This window comes from Chiloscyllium plagiosum, unplaced genomic scaffold (genome assembly GCF_037043375.1).
Source record: "Chiloscyllium plagiosum isolate Xiang-an unplaced genomic scaffold, Cpla_swu_hap1 HiC_scaffold_6, whole genome shotgun sequence".
NCBI classification, from domain to species: Eukaryota; Metazoa; Chordata; class Chondrichthyes; order Orectolobiformes; family Hemiscylliidae; genus Chiloscyllium; species Chiloscyllium plagiosum.
The window spans coordinates 98,740,214-98,752,719 of NW_028270144.1; the positions used below are offsets into that span (position 1 = coordinate 98,740,214).

Sequence of the window (12,506 nt, forward strand, 5' to 3'; positions counted from 1 at the left end):
ACTTGAAGTTGCACTATGCTACTTTGGACATCTAAATGCCCACCCTCACCACTCCGTCCATCACGCATTTTGCGCCCTATGATTCTGTGGAAAACGTTGCCAGCCACCTTTTGCACATTGTATCCGACCTCACACTCCAAGCTTGGAGCGGGAAGGAGCCATTTGCAAAAGTTCCGGTGGAGGCGCCGTGAAGATTTAGGTAAGCAGATAACTATCACAGGAAAAGGACTCGGGTCTTATATTTTGGAGAAAAAAAAACCAAAGCCCGCGGGGGAAAGTCTCCCCCAGTTTTCAGGGCCGCGCCCTGCGGGGATCAGAATATTGAGCGCTCGATTCTTTCCCAAAGATGCTACTTCGTTGTCGCCCTGGTAACACGCAGCCGCAGTACGCATGCGGAAGTCAGGTGGCAGACGGTAGCGTGCTGCGTTACCATGGCACCGGGGAGCCGAAGCTCACGTGCGCTGGTAACGGAAGGTGATTGGTGGGATTCAATAGACGCGGGCTGATTGAAAGTAATTTGCTACATGATGAGAACAGAGAGAGCTACTCCGCGCCTGGAGACCAATTAGAGCCATTCCACTATATAGGCTGGCTTTAGGCAAGCCCCAACTCATAAATGTGATCTGAGAGGCAATTGCTCAGAGCTGAGCAGGCGACTGGGGAAAACTTGTGCAGTTTTTTTGTTGTTAGTGGTGTCAAATCTTTGTTTGTAGCTAACATGTACAGGAGCAATGCTGCTGTCAAGCGCAATGCTAATCAAGAAAATCAACATCTTGTCCCGCAGATGGGCCCAGTTAGCCAAAAGCAGAGGACCGTTTTAGGGGTGCTAAACGAGAACGACCAGCAGAGGCGTTCGCTTTCTCAGGTAATTTCTGTATTCACCAAACCCGTTATTCCTATATGTTTAACTATAGTTGGGGCTGTACTATCTAAATATATCGTTCAGAGTCCATCTCGCCTCGCCCGAGCTCTCGAGTTATTTCAGTGAGTTTGCAAATTGCCTGACCTCGAATTTCTCTTCCCTCTTCTAACGTGTTTTGTTAGGTTTCTGCGAAAGTTTGTGGTACCGTTGCAGTGGGGACTGATAATGGGTTCACTTCGGCAAAGAGTTGCAGCACTCTCTCTGAATGTCCGGCTACTTTTGTGTCCAACCCGAACTTCCATATTTATATGGAGGATGAAGTCCAAGACGAAGTCGAAGTCTCTGAATGTAATCTAACCTCTGAACTCCAATCTAAACTTGGAGAAGTTGGTAACGTCTCCAAACCAGCGGACGACTATTGTCTGTTCTTAGATCTGAGTGAAGGTAACAGCAAGACGCGAGCTAGAATTTCGTATCGCTTGATACGAACTCTGAATCTTTTATTGTGTTGTCTTCTAACCGTAGATGTTTACGTTACTGCATCCATTTTTTTTCGCTACTACCACGATTCGGTTTAACTTTACCATTCGAGCACATAGTCTTAATTCTACCTCTGCTTAGAACACGTATAAAGCAATTCTATTCCCTCAATTCAATTGGCTGTTGATGTTTTGTCACCTCTACAGTTTCGCCAATGTTAGTAGATTCATCCATGCGCTCGCAGCGTTCCCATGAAGATTCGCATGTACACGTAGATTACCTCGCTGTGGAAGGATATGCAGAAGACATTTATCGGTACCTCCGAGAAGCAGAAGTGAGTCACATAGCGGCACGACCTCTCTGGTTTAAGGAAATATAACCCCCCACTCACTGCCGACCCTTTAGCTGCCGCTGGGTTTGGTCACAACACTTGCTCTCTTGGGTGGCTCGTCCTATTAGATTCCCTACAGTGTGGAAACAGGCCCTTCGGCCCAACCAGTCCAGAGACCCACTTTCTCTCTAACTAATGCGCCTAACACTCTAGGCAATTTTTAGCATAGCCAATGCGCGTAACCTGCACATCTTTGCACTGTGGGAGGAAACCCACGCAGACACTGCGAGAATGTGCAAACTCCACAGACCGTTGCCCAAGGCTAGAATCGAATAAGGCAGCAGTGCTAATCACCGTGCCACCCCTATTCTTGGGCTGTTTTATAACTCGCCTGCTGCAGAAACTACTTTAAACAAGATTAACCTCATCATTGCCGCAAAATCCGGAAACCTTTTGGCCGCTTCCCTAGAATGCAACAACTCTGACTGGGATAGTGGGAAAATGTTCTACTGGTTCTCTAATGAGTTTGTGAATTTTTTAAACTCGTTTGTTAAACTGCAATCAAGATTAGAGTGGCGCTGGGAAAGCACAGCAGGTCAGCAGCATCCGAGGAGCAGGAAAATCGACGTTTCGGGCAAAAGTCCTTCAACAGGAATGCGGCTGGGAGCCTCTGGGCTGGGGCTGGGGAAGAGTGCAGTTGGAGGTGGGGTAAAAGTGATCGGGTGGAGCGGATAGGTGGGAAGGAAGATGGACAGTCATGAGGGTGGTGCTGAGCTGGGGAGGGGAACGAGGTGAAGCCCACACTGATGCCATGGGATTGAAGCAGAAGATGAGGTCTTTCTCAATGTCAGGGGGTTAGAGAGTAGCAATGGAGGAGGCCCAGGGCCTCCTTGTCCTCAGCAGAGTGGGAGGGGATGTTTAAATGTTTGGCCACTTGGCAGTGGGGTTGGTATGTGTGGGTGTCCCCAAGATGTTCTCTGAAACTCTGAGAAGGTGTCCTGTCTCCCCAATGTAGAGGAGACTGCATGGGGAGCAACGGATATAATAAATGACGTGGATGTGGAAGGCTCCTTTTGGGCCTGGGGGGGGTGGGCGCAAGTTTTGCAATTCCTGCGGTGGTAGGGGAGGGTGAATTACATCAACTCAGCTGCAGGTGGACTCAATTAAATATTCTGGGAGGATTGAATATTTCTTCAGTCTAGATTTCAAAGCATGGTCTTGGACCTCTTTTCGTATGCTAATCTGTATAGAGGCTCGCAGCTTTCTCTCTGCGGGATGATTTTTTTTCCACCATGACTTGTCACTTTTTTACAGTACAAATTTCCCATTCCAAACTGGGTGCTAACTCTAATGTTTTTCAGGAGAAATGCAGACCAAAATTTGGGTACATGAAGAAGCAGCCGGACATAACCCACAGTATGCGCTCCATTCTCGTAGACTGGCTGGTTGAAGTTGGCGAGGAGTACAACTTGCAAACTGAAACGTTGTACTTGGCTATAAACTACCTGGACAGATTCCTGTCATGTATGTCAGTCCTGAGAGGAAAGCTGCAACTGGTGGGCACAGCAGCTATGCTGGTAGCATCGTAAGTCTTTGTTTTGTTTTTGTTCGGCTTTTACATGTGGAACTCTAATCATAAAGGTTTTTTGTTTCTTGTGCAAAAATAAAACAATCGTGGTTCTAGGATCGCACAGTGATTTCGGGAATAGAGATTTTTTTAAATATACTGATGAACGATCAACTTGTACACTTTCCCTAGGAAATATGAAGAAATCTATCCCCCCGAAATAGATGAGTTTGTCTACATAACAGATGACACCTACACAAAAAAACAGCTCCTGCGCATGGAACATCTCTTGCTCAAGGTGTTGAGCTTTGACATGACCGTTCCAACGGTTAACCAGTTCCTAACGCAGTTTTTGAAGGAGGAAGGGATCGATGGACAAATGGGAAACCTAGCAATGGTATGTATCTTATTCCTGGGTTTAACTCCCAGGCTCCTGCAGGATGGAGTTCGACTCGAACTGAGATTTGGAAAATTGTTAATAGGTAGCTGATCCGAATAAAGTCCGAGCCAAGGTTTTCGCACCTCCTGAGGCAGTTCATCCTTGTGTTAACATCCATCTATTCAAAGTGCATTTTCCAGCTCTTGACTCATAGCATTGTGTTCAATGGTGTTCACACGATTTAAGTGTCATAATTGTTCTGTCTGTATCGTGTCCTTCTTAGGTTGCTATCAACCATTCTAGAGAATTTCCTCCTCCTGACTGCTAGCCATCCCACAAAGTAGTTGAATTGCTGCAGCTCAAGCCACATACTGGTGAAATCTTCTCTACACCTTCTAGTGCATTCGCCTCCATCCATGGTTTGGCAACCAGAACTGCATGCAGTACCCAAGCTGTGGCTGAAAACACTTCATATAGCTCCATTATAAACTCTTTTTGTTTATGTATTTGACTAATAGACCAGTATCCCATATACCATCTTAACCACTTTTGTCAACCTGTCCTGTTATCTGTATGTAAATCCACAAATTGAGGTCTCCTTGGTGCAGTGATGATATCCTGCCTTTGGGCTAAAGCTTATGGTTCAAGTCCCACCTGCTCCAGAGATGGGTCTTTATATGGTTTTCTCTGGCTCATTGCTACAGGAGTAGGAAGCCAGCAGTAATTACTTGTAGCATTATAGCTATTGTAACCCCCCTGCCATTGACAGATAAAATCATGTCTCTGGCCTTTGAACATTGTCCCCAAATGGTCTTCCTGACACAGTATGTCAAAGAGCTGATGAGGAGGCCACACTGGATCTGGTACATAGTGGTAGGTGAGCATTTTGGGGAGTGACCATAATTCAGTCACCTATCCCTTTCCATTACTAAACTAAAAAAGTATGTGCCACAGGGAAAGTGTTGTTGCTCTTCCCCATCAATTATAATGTGAGTAGGCAAGACTAAGGAGGCATAGAATTGGGTAGCAAAATGCAGGGGATGGGGACAATCCATGTGGAGCTGGTTTAAATAAGTGTCCTTGGTATGTCCCTGTCAGGCAGGGAGGAGATAAGGTAAGGGCACCATGGTTTACTGAAGAAGTTGTATCTAAAGTGGAAGAGGGAGGCTTATGACATTGAGATGAGATGGCTCGGGTGAGGCATTAAGATTTAGACTATCTGGGAAAGATTTGGAGTTAAGAGCAAGGAGGGGATGTGAGCAATCTTTAGCAGGTAAAATAAAGGATCATCCTAAAGTTTTCTATAGATATGTGAGGAATAAAAAGAGGAATAGGGCCAAAGACAGGTGGGAAGTTGTGTGTAAACCCTTTGGTGATCAGAGGTGCTAAATAAGTATTTCTCTTTTTTTTTCTCTCTACAATATTCAGCCTTGAGGGAAGACCGATATGAGCTATTAGGCTAGAAAGGATTGAGGTTAAGGAGGTGTTATCTAATTTTGAGAATTGATAAGTCCCCTGGACCAGATGGGATTTATCCAAGGATTCTCTAGGAAGGTAGAGAGAAGATAGAGCCTTTATATTGGAGTCATCATTGTCTACAGGTTTAGTACTAGAAGATTGCAAATCTTGTGCCCTTGTTCAAGAATGGCAGAGATGACCCAGGTAACTATATAGACAAATGAACTTTGTGCCTTTTGTAAGGAAAGTTTTTTTTTTTTTGGGAAAGGATAAGAGGATTTATAATTGCTAGCAAGCAACAATTTCATTGGAGATAGTGAACACTGTTTTGTCAAGGGCGGGTCATGTCTCTTCACCCTCCTTTTTGGGAAGGTGGCCAAGCATGTGGATGAGGGTAGGGCAGTTGACATGGTGTATGTGGACTTCAGTAAAGCTTTTAAGGTTCCCACATGGGCCTTTGGAGAAAAAGCAGAGGCATGGGATTAAGGGTGATTTTAGCAGTTTGGATTAGAAAATTGCCTTCTTGCAGAAAGCCACGAGTGGTGGTTGATGGAAGATATTCACTGAAGTCTAGTTACTAGTAGTGTGCCACAAGGATCTGTTTTGGGACCATTGCTGTCTGTCATTTTTATAAATGACTTGGACACACCCACAGGTGGTTGGGTTAGTAAGCTTATAGATGACACTAAAGTCAGAATGGTGACCATGTGGAAGAATATTAAATTGGGCTGAGGTGTTCTAAATGGAATTCAATGCAGATAAATGTGAGGTGATTCACTTTGGGAAGAATAACATGAAAGCAGAATACTGAGTCAATGAAAGATTCTTGGTAGTGTGGATGTGCAGAAGGATCTTGGTGTCCATGTATATAAATTCCTGCAAGTTGTCACCTGGGTTGATAGTGCTGGTAAGGCATATGATGCATTGGGTTTTATTGGTAGAGGGTTTGAGTTCTGGAGCTGTGATGTCATGCTGCAACTATACAAAAGGCTAATGCAGCCTCACTTGGAATATTGTGTACAGTTCTGGTTGCACATTATAGGAAGGATGTGGAAGCATTGGAAAAGGTTGAGTAGATTTACCATGATGTTACATAGTCTGGAGGGAAGGCCTTTTAAGGAAAGGCTGAGGGACTTGGGTCTGTTCTCGTTTGGAGAAGGCTGAGGGGATTTAAGAGACAAGATGATCAGAGGATTAGATAGGATGGACAGTGAGTCTTTTCTTTCCCCCTTCGGATGATGACATTGGCTTTTACAAGGGGTGTAACCTCTAATTGAGGGGTGATAGATTTAAGACAGATGTCAAAGACTGGTTCTTTACTTGGTGGTAAGGGTGGAATGCCCTACCTGCCATGTAGTTAATTCAGCCACACTAGGGGCATTTAAGCATTCCTTGGATAAGCATTTGGATGGTGATAGTGTGGGGGGTGGACTTAGATTAGTTCACAGATTGGTGCAAAGAGCTGAATAGTATGTTCTGTGCTGTATTCTGTATCCATCAATAACCAATCTTGGCCCCCATGCTTGTTACCAATAATAGCCCAATACCACTATGCTCAAAGTAAGACAAAATCTAGGCAAATGGACTGCTGCATTGAAGCTGAAATTTGCATGAGATCCCTTTAATGTCCGATCTTGTGATTTTTCCCAGAGCTATTTGAATGAACCAAGGGGTATTTGTCTTGCTGATCCCAACCAAGATATTTTTGGACATGGCCCTAATAATAGCATAGCTTCTTTGCTTGGCAGACAGGTATGCTGGCTTTGAGATGCAAATTATATTTGGGAATGACTTCTAATCACCACTTTGAATATTTCTGTTTTATTGAATGTCCATGTTTGTAATTGAGCTATTGGAGAGGTGTTAGAATATTCTACATGCATGTGTAGAAACCTTTTTGTTAAACTTTATTTCATCTCCCCATCGTCCTGTCTCATGACACTGGCATGATTCAGTTACATAAGAACTGAACTAGTTCTGCAAATGTAACTAGGTCAGTATAAAAGCTTGTGATGTTCCAATGCTAAACCATTTCTAAGTCCACATTAGACTTGAGGCTCTTCTATACTTGTGAATACTGGAGGTATGGTGTAGACTATGTAAAACTCCTTGTCGCTTTGTCTGCCTGGGAGAGAAGTGATTTGGACCTGACGGATCATCATCCTGGTCATGTAATCAATTAAAAGAAACTAGGAAATCTGCAGGTCCAAAATTTGATCCTCCACTAGTGGATGGTTTGTGTCTTGTCTTAATTTTTAACAGCCCATTGTCCTCTGACAATCTGAAATGGACAGTGCACCTGCATTTAAGATCACTAAAGAATTTGGATTCAACATTGCCATTCATGGCATTGGTAATTGAGTGACTGTAAAGGGCAAATTAAACTCTGCATGGCTTTACTGCAACTTTATCTATAGTTAACATTGTGATTCTGAAACAAGAGAATGTTGTATTACTCCAAGTTTATGGCAATTGCACAACTCCAAAAATGCTTAACTAGAGCTTTGTGGTGGCTAATGTGTGATACAGAATAAAACATTATCAAGGTAAATATCCATGTCTTTTGTGGAAATATTGGAAAAGCTTGAAGGAAACATTAGCTATTTATGTAAAAGGATGAAAAGGCAAGTGGGCCTCTGATTGGATATTGATACTTGTGCAAGCCTAACCAGAGTAGTTGGATTTGGACAGTTCTGTCCAACTTAATTGGATGCCATTGTGGTGATATAAGTTGCTCAGTGACCTACTCTTACTTTGTACACCTTGAATTCAAAGTGAACACTAATTTGGTATTGAATGCAAGAGGCTAAAGGTTAAGATGGCACAAGTATGTTGCAGGTAAAGCTGGCTACCAGCAGTCATCTGGAGCCCAGTTACAGAACTGTCATGCTAACTGGCTAATTTTTTTTCTCTATCAGTACATAGCTGAACTAAGTCTATTAGAAGCTGATGTATGTTTGAGGTATGCACCCTCTCTAATGGCAGCAGCTGCATATTGTTTGGCAAACTACACAATCAACAATACATTTTGGGTAAGTATTTTTGTGCCACTAAATCCCACTTTAAAATGGAAATGTATAATGGGTGAATTGAAGGTTAATTTAAATAATAATGCAGTTTGTTTACTCTGCAGAAGTATCAACTTCCCATCACCTTTTAAAGCAGAAGGAAGACCACATACATTAAAAAAAGTCATAATTAACTGTCTAATCCCCAGCCCACTTGTATGACAAGCATACTACTCTACTACCATATACCTCTTGGACACCTAACAGGCCCTAATCCCATGAAGGATTCTTGTGTATGGTGACTCTTGCACCTGAAGTTAGTACTAAATCTTCCAAAGCGTTTTCTCTTCAGTTCTAATATTAAGGATAATACCTGAAAGACCCCTCACTGCACTGATCTTCCAGCAATTGAATGTCACTTTTTTCTGCCTAAATGTATGACTTTTTAGTTGAGCTAAACAATTAAATTGTTGAATCTAGAATTGACTTTATTTATACTTTGTAAACTATAATTTGTAAGATAGTTACTGTCTATTTTGACAGCCTCCAGCACTTGCTACATTTACTGGATACTCATTGGTTGATATTGTACCTTGTCTGCATGATATGCATAAGACCTTTCTCCAAGCCAAATTCCAGCCACAACAAGCCATTAAAGAAAAATACAGGAGCTCCAAGTAAGTTGGGTTTTTAGAGTCAACATAAGCTTTCTTGGAAAACTGCATTCATTAAAATGAAAATGCTTCTTCTAGGTATCTGAGAATTTCCCTCATTGAGCCTCCAGCAACCTTGCCTCTGCATGCACTGATTTCAAGTGCCATTCAAGGATGAAAATTGAATGCTCGTCAGAAAAGTAAAGCACTAACATTATAAATGCCAACAAGGACTGAATTGGTCATAAACACTTGAAGGACTGCTGCTAATTTAACTCATAGCTGACTGCTATTGGACTGTGACCTTATTTGATATGGTTTTAAGGTGCAATTTTTAAGCTACAGTATTAAGTTTTAATCTTTATTTATAAGGAATTCCAAATAGTTTTATAAACTCAGTGGATAGTGATGGCTCAAATGCCATGTACTGCTTCATTAACCATTTTAAATGCTATTTGCATTTCTCACTGACTACAATGGAGGTGGGTTTGAGGAGTGAATGTTGTACTTTGCATTTGGACAACCAATAAAAGTGTTTTTAAAAAAAAAAATAGCTGGGCACTGCATCAGTTTCTTCCCCCAAAATGTTGACCTGTTGGATGTACCCTGAACCAGTGGTGGGTCAAGGCTTGTAGATAAAATGGTGTCAAGATTTGAAAAGCTTTTGAGTGACTGGAGGTTCAGTGTGTTCAAGACTTGCATAACCATGTAATCTCCCACCATATCAGCCAAAACTTTTATTTTCAGCCATTTGTTGTGATTTGACCAATTTTTTTTTTAGTGGTCTTGGTCACAAATTATTAGGATGCTTTTCAGGTACTAGACTTCCAACTTGTTTAATTTTGTGCCATTCAAGAAATCTTTCTCTGAAAGACAGCAAAATAGTCATGCCATCCTACTGTATCTTTCACAACTGCAGGCTACCTGCAAAGAACTCTACCACCAAGAAAATGTTACTGTCATGTTTTCATTTTTGCTATTCAAATTACTTTGGGGGGTTACAACAGTTTTCTGACTTGGTAATTATTGAGTGAGGGGGTCATAGAAATTGGACACTAATGATAACTGCCTTATGTGAAATGGTCTAAACTTTAACAGCCATTAATTGTCTCATCCAAAAGAGTACCCTGACTAAAGTGCTCTGGTTTGGAGAACACAACCTCTTATCCACCGCTTAGCAGCTGCTGCCACCACCACTCCCTAGGACTTCCCCACAATCCTCTTAGTTCTGCAGTCACTTATAACTAACTTCAGTACAAACACCCAGGTCAGTAAAACCCAGTGTTTTTAAAGTCCACTCATCATGGTGGTGTAGCCTGCTCCAGGCTTTCCTCCACCTGCCTTTTTCAGTTTCATGAATTATTGACACTAATTGAGTGATAACTCTCTAGATACCCCTACTATGAAGTTTGACCATCCTTGACAAGTGAATACTTGTGTTATTCAATCTTGTTCTACTTGTACTAAACAACTTTCCAAACTATCAATTTTTCAGTGTTTTTTGGCAATAATGAAAACCGAATAATACCTTTTTTAGAGCAGTATCATCCAACTTTTTTTAACTACACTGGGCTTCAAGGTTCTACAATTGCATTTAGCATACTTTCCAACATCTTAGTGATAGTGCTAAGATCAACACATTGAAAACCATTATGCTTCCCTGACCATTGCAAAATGTGACTGTTTGTTTATTCTATGGCTTAAAGTATTGGATGCTATCAAAGCTGTAGGACTGCAGAAATAGAGAAAACACTACTATAGATAGTTATTCCTCAAATGACTACTTCTAAATAGTGGAAGTACAATGAGGAAAATCTAGAATATAAAACCAAAAATAGCTGAAGATATTTGAAGAATCAAAGTAAGAAGCTTAAAATTGTAAGGATAGGTGGGGGTTTCCTCATTTCTTCTTCCCCACACCACTAAAACATAGGTAGTTGAGGTAACCCTCTTTGTCAAGGCTTATAAAATCATGACCAGTACAGATATGATGAATGGTAGGCTTATTTTCCCTCCAGTGGAGGATTTTGGGACTAAGTGCCCTTTTTTTAAAGGGGAGGAGAGATTTTTAGGGATGGGGATTAGTGGTTCTTGTATGGCATGAACCTCCTGACAAATTGATGAATGCAGGTATGGTTACAAAGATGTTTTCATAAGTGTGAATAGAAAAGGTTTTGACCATTTACCACTCCTGAGGAAAGAACAGGAAATGACATTAACCCAAGGAAACCTGAACATAAATATAGCACTGCTCATGTTTCCTGTTTTCTTTGCCTGGAGGTTCACTGAAGATGTTACCTAGTATAGTGACAAAACAGCTGAAAATGAACCTTCCAGCTCAGCAAGCAAACCTATACCCAGGAAAGGTTGAGAGAGTATGGGCTAAGTGCAGGCATGTGGGACTAGTTTAGTTTGAGCTCTAGACTTCACTGTGCCTTTGGCCCAAAGAGCTGAATTCCAAGAGTATTACGTGGTTAAATGCTGTTTTACTTGAAAGGATAGTCAAAGTGTGGGGTTAGAGTCCAGCAAAATTAAAATCCATGTAATATTGGAAAATATTTCCACTTTTTGATAGTGTTACTATAATTCACCATTACAATATCCTGAATGGGTTATATGTTTGCATTCTTACAAACATACATTCTGTTTGAACTTGGAGATGGGAAAAAAAAAATGACTGGTATTTCATGGATGCCTCTTGTAAATGTGTAGTCTAAGCTAAATGTTCCCATGAGTTGGGGAAGATGTTACATTTTTGTCAGGGAGGCTTACTACCATCTGCAAGTTTCCCTTCCAAGCCACTCACCATCTTGATATGGAAATACATTGCCATTCTCTCAGTAGTGCCAGGTCAAAATCCTAAATCCCCTCCTTAACTGCACTGGAGACAGATTAGGGCAGTCCAAAAGGGCAACATATCAATATCCTCTAAAGGACAATTAGGGATCACAATAAGTGTTGGCCTAGCCAATGGCACACAACTTTTATGAGAATTAGAAATTTTTAAAAAACTTCCCTGAAGATCTCTCGCAGTGATTTCTGGAGCTGCAGTGACTAACCACCAACTATTACATCATTTTCCAATGTGCCCAGTATGACTCCAACCAGCACTCCTTGATGTGTAGTAACACCATGCTCAATTCTGAGGGGCAGCTGCTGGTCAGTTACTGAACAGATTGACAAGAGTTTGCCAATGTATCTTTAACAAAAATATGAGTTTATTGGACAGTAAAGGAAAAAAAAAATCAACACCGTACAAGAATTAGTTGAAACTCTCATTGCAAATCAGAAATAAAGATTTAAATCCAAAATAGCAACTTTAGTGAAAGTTTGCCCTATTTCCATTTTAAAGTTCCTGTTCAGTAGGAAAAGCTTTGCTTAGTTTCTTTCCACAAAATATCTATATTCACTCAATGCTACTTTTTTTTAATTTATGTCTCTTTGAGTCTTTTAAACAAACTGCTCACAATGGCTCACTTGCTCGTTATCATGTGTTCCTAAAATTCATGCATTCAACAGCCTTTTTAATAAGATGTTTTATTAACTGACATCTCAAAGTTTTCTGTTCCTGGAGCTTTTTGCTTATTAACCTCTAAATAACTAATTCTTATACCCTGACTGCTTTGGAGATTGCCTAACTGTACTGTCAAAATTACAGGCTTTTCTTTTCTGAATGATTTACTTCTCTCTCAGGAAGAAACTTGGCACATACACACACAACTTTTGGATGGTTCTCTTCCTAAAACAAAATTTGTAGCTACTGTCTCT

General features: G+C 41.3%; 1 protein-coding gene across 1 annotated transcript; it reads left to right on the forward strand.

Annotated features, from left to right (window-relative positions):
* The first annotated feature begins 346 nt into the window (after nucleotides 1–346).
* LOC122551160 (cyclin-A1) lies at nucleotides 347–9,096 on the forward strand. Its single transcript, XM_043692788.2, has 9 exons — nucleotides 347–464; nucleotides 714–865; nucleotides 1,045–1,306; nucleotides 1,549–1,676; nucleotides 3,035–3,258; nucleotides 3,433–3,637; nucleotides 7,996–8,109; nucleotides 8,629–8,762; nucleotides 8,838–9,096. Exons 1-9 carry the CDS (start codon nucleotides 347–349, stop codon nucleotides 8,914–8,916), a joined length of 1,416 nt encoding a protein of 471 aa, XP_043548723.2. The 3' UTR covers nucleotides 8,917–9,096.
* The last annotated feature ends 3,410 nt before the right edge of the window (nucleotides 9,097–12,506 follow it).